The sequence below is a fragment of the Peromyscus maniculatus genome, chromosome 9, assembly GCF_049852395.1.
Source record: "Peromyscus maniculatus bairdii isolate BWxNUB_F1_BW_parent chromosome 9, HU_Pman_BW_mat_3.1, whole genome shotgun sequence".
Lineage (NCBI taxonomy): Eukaryota > Metazoa > Chordata > Mammalia > Rodentia > Cricetidae > Peromyscus > Peromyscus maniculatus.
The window spans coordinates 101,170,707-101,198,623 of NC_134860.1; the positions used below are offsets into that span (position 1 = coordinate 101,170,707).

The following is a 27,917-nucleotide window of genomic DNA, read 5'->3' on the forward strand; positions in this document are numbered from 1 at the left end:
CTTGTGTTTAATACAGCATAAACTGGAACAAAGTGTTCGACCTGTTTTATTAACGAAGGCCAAGGGAAGGTGAATCTCTATGAGTTTAAGGCCAGCCTGGTCTACATAGAGAGTTCCAGGCTAGCCAGGGCCACACAGTGAAATCCTGTCTCAAACAAAACTAACTACCCCCCTAATCACATTTATAGCTAAACAAAAACTTACCTGTCTCAAAAAAAGTATAGCAAAACAAAACAACAACCAACCAAAGAACAACAAAAACAAACCAAACATAACAAACAAAACATATGGTTCTGAGTTTTTCACAACCTTGTAACTTAAACATTCCCATAGCTAAGTCTGAACTCCTTTCCTGAACTAGATGCAAAATCCCCTAAACCAATGATGAACAAAATTATAAACAATAAAGCAAAATGTATTGTACAGAAGAAAATGTGAATGTCACAAAGACCAATTTTAATTTTTGAAACACTACTCTGAAATGCTTTAAGGAAATTTTAAGGCTCAACAGTAGAACTGGGTAAAAGATTTAATTTTGTATGGTTTTACTCTTATTAATGAAAAGAAATAAAAGATTCTCACATTTGAAAATAAATCATGATAAATTAATTGTTTGAATAATATAACTGTTACTCATGGCTTTGCATTAGTTTCAATAATTTCCAAACTAAAATTTCCAAGACTAAATAAAATAAAATGAAAATTTTCTAAAAAAAATGATGATTTTCTGCTCCATATACATTAGTCTTGAAATGAAGGGTTCAGATAAACAAAACAGAGGGCAAAACTGAGAAGTTGGAAGGCTTTTCCCTTCATCTGGGATGGATGTTAAAGAGACAGATTTAATTCACCACAGTAGGACGCAGCATGTAAAGTTCGCTTAAGCAAACTCCTCTGCCTTTTCCCACTGACTTCTGTGGTCCTCTTGTGATCAGTGTACTACTTACTGGTTTGTAAATGTTTTGAAACACAAATAACCAGCACAGTGTTTTGAATTATCAAGATGTGTCAGCAGGTTTATAGTCTCTGAAGTTTTATCTGATGCCATCAGCACAAATATTTTCCTTTCATTTTTATCAAAACTGAATAACAATTTTAACTTTATTAGTTGTTCCTTATGACATCCATCTGTCTGTTCTCCTGCCCCCAGGACCAAGCCCTTGCTTTCCTGTTTTCTCTTTATTCAAATCTTTCATATTAAAAATATCATCTTTGACATTTTCTGGGCAGAGCCTTCCAATCCAATCAGTTGGCATTCTCTCTCTTTTTTTACCCTGCCAATGATTTCCATCTGTATTTTGCTGGTTTCTGTTATCTTCAGCTCCTAGGAACAGGGCTCCCTAAGGTCACGGTGGCTTTGGTGACAACCCCATGCTAATCTAGCAGGTCCTGCGAGGACTTGCCCTTTCATGCTACACAGCTAGACTGCTCCTTCATGACCGCACTAAGCCCCCCAACACCCTTTTCTAGATTGTCTTTTAAACCATTCTCCCTGGGTTACCTTTTCTTCTTCACGATCCTATGTCAAATCACTATGTGCTGATGTGCCTAAAGCTCAATGCCATCATCTCCTCTCTCCAGATGGTGTGCTCTGACCCTCAGCAGCAGTGTCAATGACAGGACTCCCAAAGCCACTTGCTCCTCCAGACTTCCCTTCTGATTTTCGTTGGGTAGTCACCTGCCTCCCTGACGCTTTCACTTAAATGTCTCAAAATAATTGGAAACTCAGCATGTTCACGATATTTGTAATTTGCTGAATCTTTTACCTTAGTTAACATCATCAATTTTTCCAGCCATTTGGCACCTTGAAATACAGTCTAGTTTCTTTCTGTTGCTGTGATAAAAATACTCTGAGAAAATCAACTCAGGGGAGGAGGAGATCTATCTCATCGTACAATTCCAGGTTACATTTCATCATTGTGGAGAAGTTAGTGCGGGAACTTTGAACAGCTTTTTATATCATAAAGAGTGGAAGCAGTGAATGCAGACTTCTTCACTTGCTTTTTTGTGCTCATCCTGATTCCTCCACTTTTATACAGTTCAGGATCCCTTACCTAGGGAATGGCGCCTCCCACACTGGGCTGGGTCTTCCTTCATTGATTAACTTACTTAAGACAGTTTCCCATCGATACATCCACATGTCAACTCAGTGCAGGAAATCCCTCATTAAGATTTTCTGCTCAGATTATTCTAGCTTGTGTTGAGAGTTAAAGTTAACCATCACAAAAGTTAAAGGTATTTGTCCACCTTTTCCTACTTAACCACATGTACCCAGTGCATAGGCAATGCTGGCATCCTGTCTTCTACATGCTTTTTGAATCCATGTGTCTCCTTGTATTCATATCATTTTGAATCATTTCTTTCCTGGATTAGGACAATAGAAGTTCTCTTAATAGTCCTCTTTCCCTCAACCTTATATCTACCCTTCACCCCTCTATATGGTTGGCAAAGTTGTATTTATTTTTAAAAAGTAGTGATCAAATCATCTCATCTTCCTAAGTAACAATTAAAACGATTTGTGTTATCTTAGAAAAATGAGCCAGGTCCTTAGCAAGGCTCCTGGTACTTGCTTGTCCTCCATTCATCCTGAATCCCCCTTGTTGTTTGGGCTCAGCTATTTAATCTGTTTTATCTTGCTTATTCTAGTCTCTACATTCTAGCAACCCTCAGGACATCCAGCCTTTCTGTCTTGAATGTTATCTTCCCCCATATCTGAGACGCTGGAGTTCTCATGCTGTGTTTGGATCTGATTTCTCTTCACGATTTTCATTTCTGACTCATACCATCCTGTTCTCTTAGTTCCACATTAGGTAAGAAAGTTTTGTTGGATTCTTGAAGTGCTACCTGCATAAGGTTTAAGTAGAGATGTGAAGGGGAGGGATGGTGACATTCCAGTGAAGAAGGTCCGGCCAGACTATGTACCAAGAATCAGAAGTCTCCGTGAGTTCTGGCATCACCCCCTTGTCAGGTGTTTCTTATTGACTGCCCTCTCTGGAAGAGATCATCCTCATATCTAACTGAGGATCTATTGACCCTTGGAGGGGCATGCTGTGTCTTCAGTCTTGGAGGAGGGCTCCGTGCTCCTTTTACAACAAAAGGACCATAATCCTACGAACACTTAGTGCCACTCATGCTGACAACTTTTCTCATTGACTTCCATGTCTTCCTTTCTTCTCTTACCCCGTCTTCACTGTAGTGTTCAAGATTAGTGGAGGCCAGGGAAAAAGTCGTCACTAGGTGGCAGTAGCACACTGAGCTTAGTTTGGCTGGTGCTTTGACAGATTTGCTGAGACTCTCCAAAGGCAGCCACATGCACATGGGGCACACTCACAGGGGAAAAGTGGAAGGGGGCTCCTGTGAGAGGAATGGTCATAGCGGGGAGTTTGTGTGTCCAGGTGATGCCATTTGGGAGTATGATGGAAAATTCATGTACTAGAACCCTGAGGGGCCACAGCAGCTTGGAGTTCTTTGTGATAGCTGAAGGTGTAAACTACAGACATAACCAGTCTAACAGCAACACAAGATCCAGTGTGGGGTCACACAAAGAGCATCAGTATCCTATGGGGGATCTGATGTGCATGGTAAGCCTCTGTGGACCTGGGGGACCGATCCTTGTTGAAAAGAAGGGAAGTTACACAAGGAAGGACTTTTGAGCCCAAAGTGATTTAAGCACGGTGATTCAACCATTCAGTATCAGCTGAAATGATTGCCCATGGCTTGTACGGTAGGACCAAAGACACTGCTGCTGTGCTTTGCTTTGAGCAAGTAGATTACGGGACACTAGAAGGCTGTTTCTGTGGAAGTAATTCTCAAGCGATAAAAAATACTTGGGGGTGGGGTAGAGGAGGCACTCAGGTAAGGGGCCCTAAGAAGCTAAGGGGTCCTAACTTAGGGATGACATATTTAGAATGAAGTTACTTGTGGAGAAAATATCAAATAAAGGAATGAGTGTGGGATGCTGTCTAAGGAATTTTTTTCTGAAATCTGGACTCAGAAAAATTGTTAGTAATACTCATTTGGCAACTAATAGTACATTACCTTAAATAACTACTACAGTATATTCATCAAATAAATGGGGTCATCTTGTAATCCTTTGCACCATTAAGTAAATGATCTATAATTTATTAATAACTACATATTTATCCATTGATTCTAATTCCTAATGTGTATAAAACAATGCATTTTAACCCCATCTTATAACCCCATCTGTGTCTTTGAAGTTGGCTGGGTCTTATTCTCTGTGTTTGTTTTGATGACTGATTAAATACTTCTCTACTGCCCTCCATGTCTTCCGTTGTCTGTCTCTTTGCAAAAAGTAACAGTTGATCTCTGTCTACATGTAAGAAAGCACTTGGATAGATGCCAGAGGTCCAGAGAGGTGTTAGACCCAACCCCTACTTCAGGAGACTCAAAAGCTACCACAGATCGCTAAACATGGACACTAATTCAAGTGGTCCTTGGGAATCTGATAAACACAAAGGTGGAGGAGCCTACAAAATATGGGGCAACATGTAAAAGCAGGCAATAGAAGAAGCATTTGGGATACAGTAGACTCAAAGACGTAGTGCCGGCAGTTAAATAATGAGTAAGGTTAAGGTGTAGTGAGGTTGCGGGGTGGGGGTGGGGGGCGGGGGAGGCTATAAAGGAGGAAGAGTCAGACTCTGATGGCAGAATGATGGTGTGTGTGCAAATATGCACACGTGTCATGTGAGCGCTATGAGTGCACTGTGTACATGGAACTCTCTGTGGGGAGTTCTGGGTAGCCAGCCTTCATCAGGTATCTTTACATGCTGCTGGCGCAGGCTATCATAAGTATATGCATTCATACCTCATGGTAAGCTCCAGTACCTTTTTGGAGTCTCTGCTTTCTGCTTAAGAATCAGCACGGTGCTATTATGTCATTGAACTTTGACTTCATGCCAGTGTGGAAGCAGGTGTAGAAGAAAGCATACACATCAATACAGGAAACCATCGGAAGGTCAGAGGCACTGGCCGGTTCTCTCTCACTGCTTTTATTTAAAACAGTGTCAGAAGGTCTGACACAAAACAATTGCCAGCAGTCACTATTTCATATCTGTATATTTTTATTTGGCTCTTAACTCCCCCTTTTCATCTTGTGATCCCTTTGGAAGAGTGATAGTGTTTGCCAGGCTAGAGGTAATGAGAGAGCAGGTGACAGTTACCACGCAGAAGATATGGAGCATGGATGTAACAGTGACAGAGAGAGCTGCCTTCTGTCTTCTGAACCACACATTATATCTTCATGAATTCAAATGCTTTTATGTATTTCAGGGATTTCAAAGTTTAGTGGTTAGATGTCACAAAAGATTCATTTAAGAACCTTGTTGGCCAGGTGCTATGGCGCAATCCCAACATGTGAGGTGGATGTAGGAGGCTCACGAGTTCAAGGCCAGCCTAAGCCACACAGTGAGCCTGTGTCTGAAAGCAAAGCAAGCAATTTGTTGAGCCATGTTAAAGTACTCGCTTAACAGACAATATAAATATTCATAAATGCTATCCAGAATGCTGAGTGAGGAAGAACAATGAAGCCATTGTCTCCATTTCCAGTACTAATAAAGCCAGTATGTTTTTGTCTGGAATCGTTTTTAAACATAAGGAAGAAAATCAACATTGGATGACAATAAGACAGTGGACACACACCTGGTAAATGAGAAAATAACAGTTTCCTGCGCACCCCCATTGTATCTCACCCTTATTTTGTTGCAACCTCTTCTTTCATGGTTTTGACTTCCAGTTAGGGGATTGGTAGAATTAGAGGAGAAAAAAAAAATCCTGATTGCGAAGCAAGTTGCCATAGCAACCTTGCACTGTAGTTATATTTTTCTGTCTGTAACTATAAATGGTAAAATGTAACCTTTCTAATTATGCTGCTGCATTTTTAACTCTATTGGTGCCAATTCCTTTACAGAGTTTGATGCCACACATGCACAAAAACAACAGATTTCGTTTTCATCTCAATAAAAATCTTTACATTAATAAGAATCTCTTGTAAGTATTAATATTGTCTGACACTCAGCAACATGCCAGAGTAGAGATACTTAAAAAAAAATCATGCCCACATGCCCAGATTACATATTCTAAACATCTAAAATAATGAAGACCTGAGCCTGGGTAAAGGTTTGTGATTTCTCTGAAGTGGCATTTGAGTATAATAAGAAAGCTAGTTCAGCATGAGCGAGTAAGGGCCTTGGCCTTGAGCAAGGACTTGTGTTCTCTTCAGTTGTATAGGGGCGACTCAGGCAGCCCTGGGCCTTTCCACATCAGTTTTAAGCAACTCGTGTGTTCAAACAACAAGTGAAAACCAATGCTTTGCCCAGTACAGTTTCCCATGGCTCCTTTCTCCCTCCAAGTCCCTTTTGTTCTTCTGTCTATCAAAGACCAGTTGATGATTCTGAAGCAGAGATGTTCCAGGGCCAAAGCAGAGATGAGGAAAAATCTGAGAGAGTCAAGATACCTAGATTTATCATTTACCAAAACATCACCATGCCCCAACCATAAAAACCAGGTTGAACAAGAATGAAATGGCTTCACTATTTAGCAGCATTGCCTGAATCTCTAACAGAGACTATGTATTTCACCTCAAAGTAAAATACCCTGGCACATCTAAATGACTGTTTTTGGTCATTCAAACTGTAATGAGAGTTACTTAAATCAGGTTTCTTCCCTACTGATAATGGTAGAAGCAGAGCACAGCAAGGCATGGGAGGGTTACCTTGTGTAGTAAGCAGTGAAAAGGGGCTTTGGAGTCAAAAGTTGCAGGGAGCTCTGCATGTGGCGTCCTGTGGTTGATGGGGGGATATTGATCACAGTGTCTTACAAGGACATTGGGAATAGGAGGAGCATGTAAAGATAGTCATTTTTCTTTAGACGGTCATTTACTTGGGAAATGGGGGGAATATACTCTTTTGTCTTCCAATCTCTCAGCTATTAAAAAAATCACACAAGGATTCAGATGGTATACAGCCTTTTGAATGTGTACAATGCATATACAATTTATCCATGTTCTTGTATGCATCAGTAGTTCCTTCCTTTTTATCGAGAGTAGTGTTCTATTGCAGAGATGAACACTTCGTTTACTCACTCACTGAAGTAAAAATGTCACATGGTTTTCATGAACACACGTAACTGATTCTCTTAAGCAAATGCCAATGAGTGGGGCTACTAGGTCATGTGATAAGCACACGCTTAATTTTGTAAAGACCTCACAGGGTTTGGTCAAAATGTCTGTCCGTTTTGCATGCACACCAGCAAAGGATGAGACTTCTCCTTGCTCCATTTCCTTAAGGTGATTTAATATTTTCAGTTAAAAAAAAAACCCTTTTAACCATTCTAATATATAGTTTATCTCAATACTGTTTGGATGCCTGCTTTTCTAGGAACCAGCTGTGCAATGTGTCCTTTTGTATATTTGTTTGTCAAATGTACAAACAAATTGTGAAGTATACAAAACTTCTTGTGAAGTATACATCCAAATGTTTTACCTTTGGGGTGTTTCATTTGCTTAATGCTGAGTTTGGGGAGTTTTAAAAAAATACAACTCTTATCACATATGTGATTTACAATTTTTTCAGTGTGTTGCTGATGTTTTCACTCTTTTAACCATGATTAATCTGATTTGTCAGGTTTTGCTAGTGAATTTTGTCTTTGGTATCATGTCTAGCAACCCTTTGTCTAACCAGTGGTCACAAAGAGTTTCTTCTAAATATCTTTTAGTTTTATGCTTTACGTAGAGGCCTATAATTGATCCATTTTGAGTAGGTACCACTTTAGAGCTGATGTGTTTTTCTGTCTCACCTGACAATGGCTGGACGATTATTACTACTTCTTTGTAAACACTAAAGATGAGAAGCTAATATGACTGAACCAATATTTTACATTGTATCTATTGACCAACTCTATTAGTATTATTTTCTGTTGCTAAAGGAAAAAAAATCTGAAGTTCTGTTCTTATCAAGAAAGATTAGCTTATAGCTTTGGGAATGAAATCCTAGCTCAGGTAGCTTCATATGCTCAGGCCCTGAAGACTTCCTCACAAAAGTGTCTGAGAGAGGAGAGGGTTTCTGAGAGAGGGTACCAGACTGAGACATTGACTCATTCTTTTCTTACTAATTCACTCTTACTGGAACTCAAGTAGGATCCATACATTATGATTTGCTAGCCATTTTAACCTGGATCTCGCCACTAGAAGGTTCTACTCCTCTCATTGCCAAACTAGGAACCACTCTTTCTGACAGAGCAGCCTTTGGGAGGTAAACCACATCCATCTCAGAGAACTGACTGTTGTGGACCGATGCTATGTTTTAGATCAATGCTAAAGTTAAATTTTATTAGCCACAACAGCATCTACATATATTTGAAAAAGCCCAATATTCAAATGTCAAGTTACCTGATTTATTAAAAGAAGCCAGGGCCTTCAGGGATGGAGAATTCTGTGCAGTTACTGTCTCCTTGAGTGGTCATCCAGAGGTCTAGAGCATCTTGTCTCTTGTAGGTAAAGAAGCAGGGATTCAAGAAGAGTGGCATCCTTTTCCTATTCACAGAAAGTCAGCCTCAAAGCTAGTCCAGAGCAGAAATCCTGGACTCCTGACTGTGTTCAGGGTTTAGTAGTGACCCTAGCCACTAGAAAGTCACAAATTGTTACAGTAACTTTCCTTTGAACATTATTGTATGCCTTATCAGCTCTTTGCAAGGGTGGGCCATACTTTTTTTAGCCTTATACACTGGTGTCTATGCTAACACTAAACCACAGGTGGCTGGGGAGCAAGTTCTTGTTGAGCTGATAATGATTGCTTCTCTGGATTTGAACTCTAGATCCTTCTGAGTTAGCCTCCCAAGGGCCGGGAGTGTGGGGATGTACCACCACGCCTGACTTAGCAACCTCTGAAAAATAAATTTGCATTTAAACCTGATTAGACATAGTATGGTAAAGAGAAAAAAAGTATGTGACCGACATCAAAGGACTGTACCAAAACCTTGACTGAGATACTAACGGGCAATGTGGTATAAGGAAAATTACACAACTTTCTAGCCCTCAGTGGGGAAAAAAAAAAGCACCCATATGTTATGCTTATAGCACTAATAAAATTTTGTGTAGGAGAGCCTGCCAATGCTGATGCACAGTTATTCCTAAAGACTTTTAAAATTGTTTTTCTAGAATTATATTAAAAATTTTGGACTTTAAGGGATGTAGATATTAGAGATTTTGATATGTGAGGATTTCAACATTTGGAATTGTGATTTGGGGGGGGACTGTGGCCTCACCCAACCTTAAGATTCTTAAATGGATACAGTGACTGTACTAACGATCTTATTGTGATAAAACACCATGACCCGGCAACTTACAGAAGCAAGAGGTTCCTTGAGTTTACAGTTTCAGAGGAATAGGAGTCCATGGGCTAGGGAAACTCAGTGGCTTGCAGCAGTCACGGCGGCAGGAACAGCTGAGAGCTCACTTCTTGGTCCAGCCACACTCCCTTGCTAATGTTGGGATGGAAATTCTGTTTGTGCAAAAGAAGAAAGAGGCACAGTGAGATGTGAGAGGGAAGTTCCCAGTTACATGGGAGGGTTGGTTGTCTTTGGTGGAACCCAGGCTTGTGCTGCAGTGAGAGAAACGACCACCAACTCAGACTGGAACTCCTTGTTGAGTCCTGAGCCAAGCATGTTACCCCATAGCAACACGAGTCCTGGAGCAAGCATGTTGCCCCAAAGCAACGTGAGTACCAAAAGTGGTCTTTGCAGGGGCTCGTGAAAAACAGCCAACATAAACAGCCCTTCCTATGGAGGATTTTATTTTGTAGCTCTGGTCTGTATGCTACAATCTGAAAGTTTTCATGTGTTTCTCTTGAAAATCTCCTTTTTATCCTTGAAACAACTCTACAATTACATCCACTAATGTGGTGGCAATAGATCCTGTGAAAGCTCGTAGGGGGTGCCAGGAAAGGACAGAGGAGAGAGCGGGGGCATCTAAGCTCAAAGATCACGTCTCAAAGAAGAATTCAATTAAGACCACTCCAATAAATGCCTTTTGTTTCCTCCTCTTCACAACACTCCAGGCCACAGCTTCCTGCCTGCCTTTCATTTTTAATCCCGCTGCTTGGCTCACATAATGTTCCTGGCACAGTGTGAATGACTTTTCTCATCCTCCCCTCACACCAGGCTTGGGTTCTGTCATCTGTGGCTGTCAATGCAACCATGCAAGTGGAAGCTCCTCTGAGGTGAAGTGAAGCCCGCGGGGCATTGCCCTGCAACTGACCCAGCAGGGTGCAAACCTGCCACCCAGGGAACTAAGTATGTTCCGCTGTTCTTAGCTTTCATGACCTCATATCCACCTTTCTTTCCCCGACCATCTCAGATCTATTTTTCTTTCCTCTGCCAACATCTCCCTCCCAGACTCACTCAACAAATATTTACTCACCTCTTTGAAGCTTCAGCCATTCTAAAATAGAAGAAATCTCATGTTCCCTTGATGTGGGTCTGGTATAAGCAAAGCTTGGCACAGACCTGCTTCCCATTTTTATAACTGTCCTTTTTGTGCGTGTGTGGTTTCTACCCTCCTGCCTGTCTGCGTATCCAGTGCCCTGTGCAGTCCAAGTATTACTTGGATTGATTCTTCCCTCTCTTCCATCTGCTTCTAGAAGGAAAGCATTTGATCAGCAAATCCACACAGATGCAGTACTGGTTATCAGTTGATGTGTGTGCCTATCATAAGGATAGTTTTGGAGAAAAGACAATGGTATCATTATAAATAAAATAATCCCAGCTGTATATAGGACCCTAAGTCAAGATGGGGAGAGGACTTCCTTGCAAATTGTTCCGGTGACCCATGCCTACTGTTACGGAACTAAGAGTCAGGAAAACCTGTGCCCTGTGTTCCCTAGGAGCTTCAGAACAAAATCCATCATGGCCCCTAGGCATTTGTCCATTGACACTAAGAAATCCAGTCACGTCATTTCCAGCCACTTGGGCCACCGCCACAGATTCTTAGATCCTTGAGGTTACCACAATTGATAGCATCCTGTATCAAATCCTTCCATTCTGGCAAGCATCCATCATCATCAAGCTCCACTGCTCCTCAGCCTTGCTCAATTGTTGCTCATCCTGTGGGTGTGTTGTATCTCCACCCTTCTTTGAGCAAGGGCTTTCCCCAGTGACTACATATCACGGGGATCGAGGAAGGAAGGGATCTGGTCTGGTCCTGCTTCTACCTGGGTTTGATTTTAACGCCTCCCTCTGTACACTCTACCTCTCCTTAGACAACATGGCTATGTTGTCTGGGCTTTTCTTCTGTACTGGCTTCCTCCGAAGGACTCTGAGTCACTCAGCTTCAGTCCCCGAAGACTTTGACATCAGGCTCTCTGTTTTTCATAAACACCTCAAACCCCATTATAATATCTGATAATTTCCATATCTATGTTGAGAACACCACCTCTGGGATTTTACATTCTTGGCCTCCTTTCCAAAGATCTTCTTCACTCTTTACTGCACACAGGCCAGGCCCTTGGAAATGACCACAAAATGTCGCTTTCTGAGAATTACTTTTACTGCTGTGTCTCGTCTCATTGGATCTCTCCTGCCCATCCCCAGCCTGGTAGTTCCTCAGCCTCACCTTAAACACCAGCTCATGGATTCTGCCACCTTTTCCACAGAAGCACATTCTCCAGATCCCATTTTTGTCCCTGTCCATTGTAGACTGCACAATGTCTTGTTGCAATCCTCGGCTTCCACAGTCATCCCTGTCCCGTGTCACCACATTCTGCCGCACTCTTGGCTGAGCTGGAAACTTGTTTACCTCTAGGCCATAGCTGGATATGGCAAGAGAAGACTATGGTCAAGAGCTGTCTTTTAACTCTACGAGTGGTAACATACACAGGTTACATATGAAGGTGTTCAGGATCCCTTGAGAAGCAGTGGAACGTGAGGAAGACTATGGAACCAAACTTCCTGGCTCTGTTTCCCCACTCTGTCACTCGCAAGCTGTATAATTATGAGATATCATTTTCACTGTTCCTGGCTCAGTCTTTTCATCTGTAAAATGGGATGAAAAAAATAATATTTAGCTCTGGGATTATAGTGAGGATTAAGTGAGTTAATAAATAAGAAGTGCTTCTAAGAGTTCCTGATGTATAGTAATCTCTTAAAATAGTATGCTGTTACCTGGGTCTACTTATTCCTCGGCTCTCCTAGGGAAAGATTTCATGTTTTTTCCCTCTCTTTCCAAATCCTTCTTGCTTTCCTCACCTTGAATCAATGGCTTTGATTTTTCATTTTTTCCTTAGATGATAGAAATAAACAAAAAACAACTTTCTCTGCCCCAAATCAGCTGACGTATCTGTTGTTCTGGTTTTCTCTGTTCCTTTTCATACAATCTGTGTTTCTATCAAAGAACAAACACAAACACAGACACACAAGCATAGAAAAAACACACAGACACAGACAAACACACACCACACACACACACACACACACACACACACACACACACACACACACATATGCTTGCACACTTCCAAGCACACATGAATGCTTGCACACAGTCACAAGACCTTAGGCCTTGGACCTTACTGTAAAAACATCTACTTTAATTCTTCTTCCTGCTTTCACATTTTCTCCTAAGTCTCCTCCTATAGTATGTCCAACTCCACCCCCAAACATGCAATGTTCTATCAGGACTGCTCCAATCAGGGTTTTGGATGACCTGACCACGCCGCCAAAGTCATGCTACTTTCACAGTCCCGGTCTTTCTTCGTTTGTCAGTCAGACTGGGCAGGACTTTGCTCAGCTGGTTTCCAGGATACCACCTCCTCACTCTCATCTTCTTTTCTCTTGGCCACTTTTCCTTGGGCTCCTTTGCTGTAACTTCTCATATTTTTGATCCCTAAATACCATGGGACGTGAGACAGGATTCCTTGGCTCCCAGTTTGTCCTTTGGTTATCTCATACAGTTTTAAGTGTCAAATGCCATCTCTAAGCTGACGTCCCAGCTGTCCTCAGGGTATTGATCACTCCCCACAGCTCTCAGCTTTAATGTTGCCTTGCACAGTGGCTTTCCAAGATTATGCTAATAAATTAAGAGTCCCTACCCCATCCCTTTATGTCTTTTCTCGACTTCCATTACTCTATGTCTTTACTCCGACTTTTTCTTCTTGTACAATAGCACTTATTTGTCTATTTAAAGCTTTTTGGAAACAAAACCCATTATTTCCTTCATAGAGCATGTTGCACACAGAAAGCTCCCAAACGATGCTTGCTGACTAAAACCATGATTTCATTCAGTCTTGAAAATCCCCCAGCAATCCTGTTAGAGAGCTTATTACAGATGAAGAAGCAGAATAAGCTCAACCCATTGCCATGGAGCTGGCAATGCAGGTAGCCTTGTACTTGAGTGCACATCACCCAGCAGCTGCAAAGGACTAAAGGATCAGACCGTAGGTCACTTTTCGCTCGGTGCAGAGCTTAGCATCAGGGCAACAGAGAAGCAGTGAAGTGGCGGTGATTTCATCCACAGGAAAACATACTTGCCCCTTTCCAGTTCCCTTGTCACCCAATCATGTGGACTTCTTGGGTCTACATTGGTGCCTCATTGAAAATTGACTAATGGCATATTTCATGTTTTGCTATCACTGAAGAGTCATGTGTTGATAATAGTTAAGTCAAGAATTAGTTAAAATCTCCAAACCAAGTTTTCTTTGAGATCTATCACATGAGAAACCTTCTTACCGTTTCTATAGTAGCCTGTGAGTTGACATAATCCCTAAAGAAGCTTATACATTAATACCAGGGAACCATTTACTGTGCTCATGTGATGACTCAAAATGCCATGACTCACCAAATATACTAGCAAAATACTAAGTTAATTGAAGGGCATGCTATAGTTTCACCTGTAGTTACAGGTTTCCAAAAGTCCGATTTAGTGGACTTTTAAAATATCCATATTTCAAATAGTTGACTTCTTGAGAGTTCGTGCTCTGTGAATTCTGACCTTTCAGGTTCCCCATACATTGGGTCATGGGTTTAAGGAATATTTCCACGTACATGATAGATGTTGTGGGTTATTACATAAAAATGGGTACTGTTTCCATGATGTAATGGACTGCTGTTTTCTGTTTCAAAGGGATCCAGCTGTTCACCCTCCAATACCTCCGAAACCCTGTTCGCCCATCGCTTCTCCTAAACTGAGACGGAACAACAGGTAAGGACTTGACCTTCTGAGTGTCGCCAGGGGGTTGAAGTGACAGTAAGGGGCTCGTGAATGGCTTTGTGCAAGGCATGGCCACGTTTTCTGTGTGCATTCACTAATGCAAGACTCACAGAACTTCCATCGATACACATGTGTGATTACTTCTGCTTTAGAATAATGCCGGCTATTACCTGTCATAGGGAACCTTATTTTTGAAATAGCCATTGACCAGCAGAATTAGAAGTGTTTGTATGGAAGTTCCTTAGGTATTAGCACTTGATATAAATGAATGTATTTATTGGGCATATATCTCATGCCTAAATGAAACCGTATTAAATGACAATATGTGAATATATTTTATTTCTATTTTCTTGCAGTTAAGTTTCCCCTTAAGAGCTACATATTGTGATATGGGATATTCTTACAGCTTTGTACTAATACTAAAGTCCTCAGTTATGCTTGAAATACCTTTTAGGCTACTACTTGATTTTTTTTAAACTAAAGAATTTTTGTTTTATATCAAAACTATCATGACTATTGAAGAATATTCCAAATAACTTATCTCCAAGTCAGGACAAACGTACTTTATTTTCTACTTTGAACCTTTGCCACTCTATAATTAATATTTAGAAACAAACTCCGATGCTTGATAGTTTTCCTATGTGTCTCTGTGACAGAATTTGATGATCTTGAACCATTTTTTCAAGATGGATGTCCCATCTTTTTATTAGATTGTCAGGTTAAATCTCAGCGTCTCAGTAGAGACTATGTTGATCTGCCCGAATGCCTCCTTCTTCTTTTGTAATTTTGGCCTCTTGAGGGGGATTTTTGATGCCATGTAAGACATAATTATAGAACTGTTATTCATAAGTCCCAATTATAGAAGCACTTTTAAAAAAAATAAGAGGGTGACCTGCTAGAAAGTGCTGACTAAAGAGCGCAGGTGAGTGGCACCGTGTGCTCATCCACAGGGGCTAATACTCCAGAGCTGAACTTCTGCCAGTAAAATCCCTCCAGATCGCTGAAATTTTGTCCTTAGGATATTGCTTTAATGAATCAGGAGAATAGTTTTTCACTGAACTAATTAATGAAATGGATTCATTTTTATAACTTTTCATTTCTGCAATGATTATAATTATCTCATAAGAGCAAGGTCTCAGGTTTCCTGTCTTATCTGATTGGTTCTCTTAGTCTTATAGTATTAAGCAATTAAGTCATAATTAGAATAGATTTTCTTGAGGAACTGAACTAAGTTGTCCCTGTACCACCTAAATTCTAATCTAAAATCATGGACACTAGAGGGCTGTACATGTTTATATTCAGAAAAGGCTTAATTCCATAAGAATTTGGTCAAATCCACTTTTACTATTCTCATTTCTTTCTTCCGGTAATGATCCAAAAACTAAAATTGGGACAACATGCATGTTTTAAAAACCTTGATCACTTTAATCACAGCATGGTGATTTTAATGAACGAATATGAAAGGGAAGTAATTAACACATGTCCTCAGGAGAACAAAAAAAGAGTTGAATATAGCTTCTTAAGAATAAGCAAGAATGTATAAGTAGGTCAGCCACGGTCTAAGGAAAAGAGAGAAGTCTTATAAATTCTGACAACCTAGCATTGTACAATTTACTGCTATCAGTTCAATGTGGCCTTTCTTGGTGTGGGAGACATACTTGAAAGATAGACTCACTTCTGTCTTACCCGAGAAAATACATTTCTTGGCAGTATTCACATGGGATAAGTCTTTAAGGAAAAATATTATTTTGGTGCCTAACAGAAAAATGATTCTTAGTATTTAAAATGTTACATAATTATCTAATGGAGATAAAGACAAAACACTTTGATGAATGGAAATATAATGAACAATGTCTAGATCAGACATGACTAAATGTACTTAGTGGTTTAAAACAGATGAAAAGAAGTTGATATTGTGAAATTAGCACTTTGTACTTTTTAGACTTTCAAAAAGGGGCATGGTTGAATTCTAGCTAATACAAAGAACTAAGGTAAAATTTTGCCAATAGTATAATATTTATATTTCTGAGCACAAATGTATTCTCATACATATAATTTAGCATGAAAGAGTTTTCTTACCTAACAGGCATTATTTTTAAAAATCCAGGCAGATACATGCAACTACAGCAGGTGCAAATGGAGAAGTCAATAGGCATGCTGAAAGAAATATAAGGTACAGAGATCTCTGTCTACATGTGTGTAATTGTACCAATAATAAAGCATGCTTTGTTGGAGTACTTTAAAATAATAAATTAGATAAAAGCAGTTTTCTGGTCAACTTTAGCTATAATAACCAAACTATTTTTGAGACAGGATTTCACTATGTAGCACTAGCTGTCCCAGAACTTAATGTACACAAGGTCAGTCTCAATTTTGCAGAGATCCATCTGGCCCTGCCTCCAAAGGGCTGGTATTAAAGTGTGGCACTATGCCTGGCTAGGTAATACATGTTTTTATAGGTTCTTGTTCTTTAAATTTGTCTTAAGATTTACATTGCAAATCCAAAATTGTCTGAACATAAGGACAGGATGAGATGAAACCCTTTGAAGGAAGGAGGTTTTGCTTATCTCTGTATTTCCTGTACTTGCTTCAAGATATAGGACACTGTTGCTGGGTGGGCATAAATAAACAAGGAGAAATAGTTTTGCTTAGTTGAACCTGTACTACAAAGGCTTTCCATTGGTTCTGGCTGTAGAAGTCATGCTCAGCCTGTCCTGCAACATCAGGACAGGTTCACCCATCATGTGGATTAATTTGGTAAGGAGGCATTTCCCCACCACAGTCCTGATTCACACATGTTTTGCATATTGTACCTAGTTTAGCATTCATTCTGGGTATGTTTTGTTTGTATTTCTTCTTCTTTATTATTTAGGAAAAATAATGTCTTTGGGGAATACTTTTTTTTTTAAGCCGGACACAGTGGCACACAACTGTAACCCCAGCCCTTATGATTCAGGAATAAGAGGATTATTGCAAGTTTGAGGCCATTATGGTAAACACAGTGAGTTCTAGGACAGTCAGGGCTACATGTGGAGTGCTGAATATGGGAGAAATAGTCTTCCATAAGGAGGAGCACACCTATTGGCTATCCAATACCAAACAGTCAGTCAGCCTTAAAACTGTACATACAAATAACCTTATACAGACTGGGTAGTGTGTGCTATGTACAGTCAGTGGACAGGGAGCCTGTGAATCTGAAAAGTGGACAGATGGTATATGGAACAGTTTGGAGGGAGGAAGGGGGAGAAGGAAATGATGTCATTACAGTATAATCTCAAAAAAATAAGAAAGGTTGAGGGGCGGGTGAGCCTTGTCTTCAATATATGAACCATCTCTCCAGCCCAGAACTTTTAAAAATGACTAAGATATTTTCCGAAGTAAAATTTCTTTTGTCTTATCCCCTTGACTCTCAGAAGAGCCCTGGTTTGAAGCACAGACCACACACACATATACCTCAGACTTGGAAAGAATCAGACTTCCCTGTACTTAGAATTTTTGTGAAACACTCCTCACCTCCACACAGTGCTGTGTGTGTCACTGATGCCAGTGACATCTTAGTCCACTGAAGGAAGTCAGTGGCAATGAAGGATGCTAGTGTCTGTGTGTACCATGAGTGGAGACGATGGGATCAACCTGTGATTCTGTTAAACTCCTCACTCCTGGCTGTGGACCACCCTTCCCTCCATCAGAAACTCTAGGAAATTCAGTTCCAACAGTCTAGCTCCATCCTCACTGACCTGCTTCTCTTTCTGTTCTGTGAAGGACTGAGGATCTCGATGACATCATCAGCATGGCTGCTTCACTTCAGAAAACTGACAAGGGGTGAGGTTCCAAAGCTCCCAAGCTTGTTTCTCCTCTTGTTTTTGTGGTCTAAAAGCAAGCCACTACCCCACTGGAATTTCTAAGTATGAGCCAATTCCCAGTGATGCTTATTGTATATAATTAAGAAGGAAAAAAAAGCTTTCAGTGTCTCTTTGTAAGTATCCATCATAGTGGGGGGTGCTGACATTTATGGATGCCCATCTTGACCATCCAGTCTACTCTTCCTAGTGACCTCAGGTCTCAATCAGATCTCCAGTCCCATGTTTGTGTTGCTCGCCCAGATAATCCACTTATGTTTGCCCTTAGCACCGCCATTCCAATATCCTTGGACCAGTTCCCCTTTCTTCCCAGATGTGCTGTTTTCTGCTTCTGTTCTTCCATCTCTGCAGGCTTGACTTTTGAAAGTCATTTTTAGTTCTTCCATCCCTTTACCCTCTGTGAAGTACAGGTTTGTATGAACTTAATGTCTACAATGTCTCATGTACATATGTGTCCTTCTGCCAGTTCAAGCCCTCACTGTGTCCAGGGTAAGACACTATCATGGCTATTTAAATTGACTTCTACTCCTCCAGCCTCTCTTCCTTCTGCCCCTGTTCCTGCCCCTGAATGCCAGATATTTTTTTTTTCTGTAAATATCTGCCATGACTCCCCATTGCCCATTTAGTTATGTGGGACTATGTCTGCTAAACTGGATCAAGAATAATTCAGTTCCAGAACCATTTCTGACTTCACCCACATGTTTATCCCATATTTGATACCAGCTTAGACCACTGTCTTTCTACAGTTCCAGACATGTTTGTTTCTGCCGTTCCTTCTACACGGTGCTTGATACCAGTCTCAACACCATCATGTCCATCTAGTCAAACCTATTGTTTTTCAAGGTCCAGCTCACACATCACATGCCCTGTGAAGTCTTCCTTGTGTGACCGACCCAGTGAAGTGCCACTCTTGTCTGTCTCGGTGATGAGAGAGCTGATGCTTCTACTGCACAGTGCCTATTTGCTTTTTGATCTTTGTTATCTGCACAAACATGTCATCTTCTCTTTAATCTCACTGTCATCCCTTTCATCCTCATCTTTGGCGAAGATACTTTGTCTTAGTCACCAGAGATCATTTACATGCTAACATGCAGCTTTATCTAAAGGGGGAATATGTACAAATCCTGGCTGCAAATATCTCATTGCTTTAATCCCAGACAGGAAAAGTTTTTCCCTGTTTAATGTCATTAAGCAACAACAATAATTTATTATTAGGGTGCATCTCACTAAAAGCCAAACCAAACACCCCCAACCACACACACACACACACACAAACACAAAGGCTGGATGTGCTGGCACACACCTTCAATCTCAGCACTTGGGAGGCTGAGGAAATGTTGCAGACTGGACTACAGAAGGAGCCTGTCTCTCCAAACACCGTTAATTGACCAGAGGGGACAATGACTCCTGGTTTTCTGTGAAGTTAATAAGAGCTTTGTGTTAGATGGACAATAGAAAGTTTCTGCATGTTTCATGTTCCAGTTTCATTTTTCTTTCATTTAAGAGCCTACATTTCTGATATTACTAATTTACTTCAAAGTTAACTCTTCAGCACTGAGACTTGAATTGAGGCCTTATACAGGGCAGGAAAGTGATCTGTCACAGAGATTTCCTCAGGCTTTTTTTTTTTTTTCAATTTCAAATCAAGGTCTCTTTAAGTTTCCCAGGCTTGCCTTGAACTCACTCTGTAGTCCAAGCAGGTCTTGAACTTGTGGTCCTTTTGCCTCAACTTTCTGAGTATCTAGGGTGACAGGTCTGACACAGCCATACCTGGGTTGATATTTTGTTTTCATTAACAATAGAATGAGTTTGAAGTTGGTGGTTGAGGGAAAGATAAGTGACTGATGGGGAAGAGCAGGGACAGCATGACACGAGTCACTCCACACAGTGAGAGCATCAGCTCGGCTTTCCTGTCCCCGATCCCCAGCCACAGGCACAGATCTCACAGAGACATACAGTAACCATAGCGAGAGAATGCTGAGTTCACATGGACCAGGGAAACGTACTACGAGGGAGGCTCTCGAGGGGACAGAAAGAACTCCATTATCCCAGCTGCTCTTGTGGGGCAGAGAGCCAGTGCTATCTGATGAAGGGCATTTAATTTGTTGCAAAGACAATGGTGAAACTTAATATCGAAGGCTTTTTATCAATTTACAGTCATTTTGAAAGCTCGGGTTCTTCATTCAAAATGCTGTCTCCATGGTATTTAATTTACCACAGAGTGTCTTCTCGTGATTTATGCTAATTTTCCTGTGATAAACACCAGAGACCTTGAATCCTGAAAAATCTCAGCATTGTGGCTCATGCCAGTCACAAAGGTCTGGGGCTAAAATTTACAGGATTCTTGCAGTTGCTCCTTCCCGTGGGATAGAAACAAATTTCCAGCTAGCCTCTGCTTATCAGGTAGCATTTCGAGCAAGAAACAATAACAGGACACTGTGTTTGGACACTAGGCAGTTTGTTTCCCATGAGGGTGGAATATTACTCCTTTCCCTTTTCTGTCAGGGGCAGTACCTGTTTTTCAAACATTTCAGTATTTGTTCTCAGCTTTCAGTCTTATCGTTAAATGTACAAAGCTTCTTTAAATGGATCATCTACATATTGGTGATGAATTGAACGTAGGGAAGAAGGTCTCTAAGAGGACTGTCCTGGACAGTTCTGGCAATAGTGGTTTACTTAGCATTTGCACCACACAGAACAGAGGCATCCACTCTGTTTGTGAATCTGAGACAGTATCTTGCTGTCTACAAATTCAATTGAAAGGTAAATATAGCAAGCATGAATTTTGTGAAAAATACTGACAAAGCCCTATTTATTATAATGGCTAAGACTAGGTGAGAATTTATGGCTTTCTAGGCATTATGCTCAGAACTGTATGCTAACTTATTTGATTCTTTTTAAAGATGAACATGATTAGTATTATTATTTTACCTGTGGGGAAATTGTATCAACATGAGCTAAAGCAATTTATCAGGGTCAACAATGAATCATGGTGTCCTTTAGATGGTAGTGTCGATGTCTTTGGCTTAGAAGCTTGAAGGTCTAAATACTGGTCTCCTGATCAACACTAGTGATGACCCAAGAAGCAAGAAGAATGTTGAGGAGGCTGGAGACGTGTGACCCCAGAGCAGCAAAGAGAGAGCCAAGATGTGTGAATGGAAACACTAAATAAGGAAGGCAAAGGGAATGGGGGTGAGAGTAGATGGAAGAAGGAAAGAGAATCAGTGGAGAAGGCACAGCGTGAGGAGCACACAGGAAGAAGTAATAAAGAACACTCTTGGGGAGCACCCTAGCCCAGCTCCCTGCTTGGTGAAGAGAGCTGAGCCCTCCGTTTAAGGGAAATTCTCCAAGGTAGAAGCCTAACTTAAATAGCTCACGTCCCAAAAGGCTGCCAGAAAGGGGCTTTGCAGGTCTCAAAGCTGGAAACAAACTTGCAAGTTTAGTTGACCTAGAATGAACTTGTAGTGGAGTCTAAGAAATGAGCCCGTGTCTTTTGAGTCATTACTTTCTGGGCAGCTACGTCGTGTAAGAATGGAATCTGTAATTAACCGGTGTTCGTGTACTTGTCGATTCAGTTAAAACTGGGCATTGAGCATCTACCTAAAGGTAATGTATTAAAGACTGACCTGATGCATTGTAAAGTACAGTCCCCAGTTTGAAGTAGCGCGTACTGGAAGGGACACTAACACACAACAGAAGCACAATTGCTATTGCTATAATGCATACCACAGCGAAGGTGACAAAGCAGATACAAAACCCTACATGCTGCAAGACTTCCAAACACAGGGGAGACTTCAGCTAGTGGGCAGGAAAGGCTTCCTTGGCAGCATGGCATTTGAGGAACACCTTGAAGGATAAATAGAGTTTCACAGATAATTAACATGGGGGCTCACGTTCTATTTCTGAGTACTCAGGGTTATTTTAAGGTGAATCTGCCCTTTGACTCTGGGAAGGTTTTGTGTTTTTTTTTTTAAACTAATATTAGATTTTGTTTTCTCTCCCCAAAGTGAAGAACTGGACAATCTCATTAGAATGAACAAAAGCTTGAACAGGTGAGGTTTAAAAAAGTCTGTTTTTCATGTTATTGTTGAATTGAACGTTGTGACTTCTTGTATCATCTTTTCAGAATCAAAAACAATGCTCAGTTTTAGAGTAGGAGGATCAACATATCTGAATAGTCAATAATACCTCACAAATATTGGATAAAAAGCTTGGAGAAATAAACAGTTATTAAAGTACTAATATTTAAGTATCTTTGATTTTCATATTCTATAAAATTTAAGGTAGTTTTATGTTTATGCATATACCACAGTTCTTGGTATTTTAATACATTTATATATACATAGTCTCACTTGATTGATGAATATTTTGAGTTGAACCACTAATATCTCTGTTATTATTACCTCCCAGTCTTGAATCACTTGGACCTGTGAAACAAAATATTCCAGGAGAGACAAATGAAGGACAGAGATAGAAAGGGTCAGCTGATACCAAAGGGAAGAAAGAAATATAGAAACGTCCACTTGTTTCATCGACCTCACTCTATGAAATGTGGTTTTCATGTGCTGTTTTGAAAACAGTGATCTGTGGGCTGAGTGCCAAAAAGTCACCCAGATGTGCTGCTCTTCGCTTCCTTGTCTTTACAGACAGGAGGTTTTAGATCAGGAGCTGTGGAGGCAGGTGTGAATGAGTGCATGTGGCTGACCCATGAGGCATAGGCAGTAGAGGAACCAGAACCAGAGGAAGGGAAAATGTCTTGTCAACAGCATCTCAGCACCGATTGAGGAAGCCACGTGGGGATTTGGAGGCAGTGTTGCAGGACGTTTTCAGGATATCCCGAAACATCAGTCTTACATCATGAATAGCTCTATAAATACTGGCTTATGTTAAAATGAATATACATGTATATGCAATTAATGGAAAAGTGACAGAGACCATGAATCTGAAAGGGGGTGTGCATTGGAAGGGTGGCAGAGAAGATAGGGAAAATGATGTCATTATATTTTAATTTCAAAAATAAAAGAAAGAAAACAGGGGCTGGAGAATGGCTCAGCAGTTAAGAGTACTTGAGGCTCTTTCAAAGGACCTGGGTTCAGTCCCCAGCACTCACATAGTGGCTCACAGCCATCTGGGACTCTGGTTCTGGGGGATCTGATGCCCTCTTCTGACCTCTACAAGAACCAAGGGTTGTACATGGTGCCCAGACATGCTGTCAGGCAGAACACCCATATACGTACTATTTTTTTTAGAAAAGAATAAAAGATAAATAAAAGGGAAACAATTCATGGCCTTGAACAGCATTGCTACAGACCTGTCATGGCCTGCATATCCCTACTTTATCTCTTTGGTTGCACTTCCTGTCAGGCTTTCTGTAATTTAAATTTGGAGTTTGTGAAAACACCTGTGTAGAATAAAGCAGTTTCCCAAACCAAAGCTCATCTTTCCCAGCCAGCTACTATTTTACATGTGCACTGGTATAAGCTTTTGGTATCATTATTACTGACGAGATTTTTTTTAATCAATGTATTTAAAGAAATCAAGGTCTTGATGGTCTCTTCCGAGCAAACCTGAAGGGACAGCAGATAGACAAAAGGTAAGTGTGTCTGTCCGCCCTGGATGTCCTGTGTCTCAGACTGCTTACCTTGTTCCTTCAGACGGTGGAGGTGGAGGGAAGGGAGCTGTATCCTCTGGCAGACAGACATACTAACAGATGGGCTAGCTCTCTCAGCATTGTACATTTAGTTCAGACATAATTGCCCGGAAGGATCTCTGCTCTTCCATTCAATGAGAGTAAATGAGCAATTCATAGGAAATGTTTATTATATTTGACCTTTCAAGATACCCCACAATTTCACTTCAACATGTGGTTTTTATTGCATTTCGTTTTTGTTTCCAGAGCCCAGAGTCTTGAAAGTCTCATCTATATGAACACCCAGATGGACAGAGATGGCAAAGGGTAAGAGCCATCAAGTCAGGCCACTTTGGGTAACCCTTTGACTGCCTTCTGTTGTCAGCAGGAGGCCGCCTTCTCTGGCCAGGATCAGGCGGTCTGGTGGCACAGACTCTGGGTAAGGGTCAGAGAAGGCCAAGTGACTCAATAGTGGTTCCGCCGCCATCATGGATCTCAGTGACCTAGTCAAGTGCCTTAGTTTCTGGGGACTTATTTCCTCATCTCATAAGGAGAAAAGTGTGCCCCAGATGATCTCTACACTCCCTTTCATATTAAAAATGAAAGAAGCCCTGCCAGTTACTGTAGGAAGCTTATAGCTAAGTATATTGACCACAAGGTGTTTTGGTTCTGGGAATGGATCCACTCGACACTGAAGTCCTTAGAATGTGGAAGGCACTTCTTAGATGGGATCTTGGTCACACCTCATATATTTACCTTTTCATAAGTATTTGTAAATATCTTAATGTTGAAAGACACTGAAAAATTCTGTAGTGGGTTAATTAGTGATTAAAAACTAAGCTAGTAGCTTTTAGGAGATGAATTTACTATTATAAACTTATAATAACTGACTAGAAAATTGGCTTTTCATTACTGATAATAGTTTTTCACATTGAAAGAAATCAAATTTCTGACAGTCTTACTAAATCAAATTTCTGAGCAGTCAAGAATGACGAAGGTTAAGACTTTCCCCACTCTCCCGAGACTGGCCACTAACTTTGCATTTGGTTAGACATTAAACTTGCTTTTCTAAGATGACAATTATTTCTGTTGTCACACTTATTTTTCAAAACCATTTATCTGTGCCAGTGTGTGCATGAAATAATACCCTAGTTTTCCAAGTCAACGTATCAGATACACAATTGGCTTTCTGATCCAGAACACATAGCGAAGTCTCTATGATGGGAAAGGCTCTTCAGAACAGTCACACAGGCATGTGTGTGCATTGTAGGTGACATCCTCCAAATGGAGAATGAGGGGGAGAGCAGGCAGTAGTTTTGCAGCGTCAGTTTGTGTTTTAGAGGAGAAAAATGACATTTCAGATATTTTAAAACAAGAAGCTTAGAGAGTGCCAAAAGAATGCCAGAAAACAGGAAGAGCAGGGTGAGCCTTGTCAGTCATGGTATGGGCTCAAGGGGGAGGGACATGTAATGTGAGACAGCTTGGTGAGGAGTAAGTGACCTTGCAGGTACAGGAAGGAGAAACTCCTCATTTCTTGTCCTTATTCCCTTCTCCATCTTACAGTGAAAGAACTTAATACGTCAATAATTTTATCACAATGAAATCCATTAGAGATGAAAATGTCAACATGCAGCACTTGGTCAGTGGTGTAGTGTTAGGGGATTAGCTTTCACTTCTTTATTTCTCTAAGAGAAGGTCTTGTCGTGTAGCCCCAGTTAATCTCAAACACACAATCCTTCTGCCTCAGCCTTTCAGGTGCCTGGATTACAGGCATGGACAACCAGTAGCCTCTAATAATTCTTAGATTTTAGTATATTAAAGTTTCATTCTATGTGATCAGTTTGCATAAGGTATTAAAGTCAGTGCAGTTATTTCTACTCTTCAAGGTGATGTTATACCTTTTTAGGACACTCTGGAAAGTTTTATGGGAAATAATTTCTCAAAGTCTTCAAAATATGTTCATTTAAAGTGTTGATCAATTAATTGATTTCTACCTAGCATGAATGAATTTTTGTGCTTAAATACGACAAAACTCCATCATATGTTAAACTTAGCCTCCTTCTAATCTACCGCCCCCCCCCAAAAAAAGGCTGAGGCCTGGTGGTAAAGTTTGCTTTCAAATTGACTCAGTTGTAACTGAGTCATGGTTGATATCTTGAGGTTGAGGTGTCTCTCAAACATTTTATGCCACTTTAATTAGGTATTTCTGAGAATTTCCAGCTCTAGGCTCTGATTGCATCTTATTCCTGCTGTGAGAAATCTGCAGCAGTCCTAAGAGATTCTGAACATGCCACTGAATTTCTCTCTCACACACTTTCTTTCCTCAAGAAATCAAGCCTTTGGAAGTCTTAAGAAAATCAATCAAAGGACGGACAAAGAGAAAGGGTAAGTAAAGCGTCTTCATTGGTGAGAGTCTTTCTTTTGGTTAGCTTTTTACTCCTTGTCAAACTGGGAGCGTTATACTTACGTTCTTTAGGTTCTGATGAACTCTTTAGGTTCATCAGAAATAGTAGGTCAAAGGAATACAAGCCATTTCTAAAGAGTGGCCATGCAAATTCTCTACCAAATCTCTTGTTCTACATTTTCTTGAATAGTAAAAACACATATACATTTTTAATGTGAATCAAGAAATGTAAAGGAAAAATTTCAAAATGAGAGACATGATGTAGACTGGTTTAAATCAAGTACCACTGTGGAAATTAATAAAGATAAGAAGCTAGAAAATGGGGTAGGGAGATGGAGGGCTCAGTCAGTAAAATAGCTGCTGTGCAAGCACGTGGACATAAATTCAGATTCCCAGCACTCATGTGAAGGCCTAGTAAATGGGGAACATCAGAAACCCTAGCACTTAGGGAGCAGGAGATAGCAGGATGCCTGGAACTTGCTGAGCAACCGGTCCAACTGAATCTGTGACCTCCAGCTCCAATGAGAGATGCAAGGTAGAAAGCAATAGAGTAAGAAACTTGATGTTTACCTCTGGGATTCACATGCACACAACCATACACTTGTACACATATACCCACATGCACACATGTCATACACATGAATACAAATACACATACCACATATACAAACTCACCAAGTTAAGCCAAGGATAATTAAAGCAAAGGTCTTTCTGGTCAGTTTCTAGAAACATCTGACACCACAATCAGGCACGTTCTCATTTACACAGTTAGGGTTATTATTAATGAGATGAAATACCATGGCCAAAGCAATGTGGGGAGGAAAGGGTTTATTTAGCTTACACATCCACAGCACTGTTCACCACCAAAGGAAGTCAGGACAGGAACTCAAGCAGGTCAGGAACTTTGAAGCAGGAGGTGATGCAGAGGTCGTGGAAGGATGCTGCTTACTGGCTTGCTTGGCCTGCTTTCTTATAGAACCCATGACCACAAGCTCAGGGATGGCACCACCCACAGTGAACTGGGCTCTCCCCCATGTATCGATAATTAAGAAAATGCTGTACAGGCTTGTGTACAACCCCATCTTATGGAGGCATCATTTTCTCATGGAGGTTCGCTCCTCTCAGGTGACTTTAGCTTGTGCCAAGCTGACATAAAACTAGTCAGCACAATGGTTTTCAGAGAATATTGCACGTAATCTGGCATAAGTTTTTCAATTGCATATTCATACGATATATTCTGATCACTGTTTCCTCTCCCCCATTTTTGCCAGTTTCTCCCCACCTCCTTACCCAATGCAACACCTTATTTATTTAGAAAAACAAAATGGTCAAATAAAAAACAATGAACCAGAAAACAACAACAACAACAACAACAAAAAAGCACAGGAAACCACCACCACTAACACACACACACACACACACACCACCTAAAAAACACAAAATTGAAAACCATAATATACAAAAGACTAGTGAGATAAAAAAAAAATGCCCAATATATGATAAGCAAATTCTAAAACACTACTGAGTTTTTTTCGGTTGGTCATCTGCTGCTAGGCATGGCACCCACTTAAGTGAGGTTTATTTACTCAGTGACCCTCCATTGGAGAAAACTTTTCCTTTTCAGTTGTCTATTAGGAATAACTTCTTGGATAGAGATGGGAAAGAGTTGTCCACTCCTCTCTCTCAGTGCTGGGGCCCCATCTAACTTGACCCTGTGCAAGTCCCTGTGTACTTGGCCACAGTCTATGTGAGGTCATATACATGCCAGCATTCCCGTGTGGCAGACACGGTTTCCTTGGTGCTGAC

The 27,917-nt window shown here is 40.7% G+C and overlaps 1 protein-coding gene across 8 annotated transcripts in view; it reads left to right on the top strand.

Annotated features, from left to right (window-relative positions):
* Positions 1–27,917, top strand: part of Scel (sciellin) — a 97,652-nt gene that overhangs the window by 32,679 nt on the left and 37,056 nt on the right. For 5 of the 8 annotated variants that reach the window (XM_015996699.3, XM_076545519.1, XM_076545517.1 and 2 more), the window contains exons 9-15: positions 14,132–14,209; positions 16,326–16,391; positions 17,981–18,040; positions 22,086–22,130; positions 23,612–23,671; positions 23,975–24,034; positions 26,036–26,092. In XM_015996699.3, coding sequence (XP_015852185.1) covers positions 14,132–14,209; positions 16,326–16,391; positions 17,981–18,040; positions 22,086–22,130; positions 23,612–23,671; positions 23,975–24,034; positions 26,036–26,092 — 426 coding nt within the window. The remainder of the gene's footprint in view (positions 1–14,131; positions 14,210–16,325; positions 16,392–17,980; positions 18,041–22,085; positions 22,131–23,611; positions 23,672–23,974; positions 24,035–26,035; positions 26,093–27,917) is intronic. The other 3 variants (XM_076545520.1, XM_076545522.1, XM_076545524.1) reach the window with 1 other exon arrangement.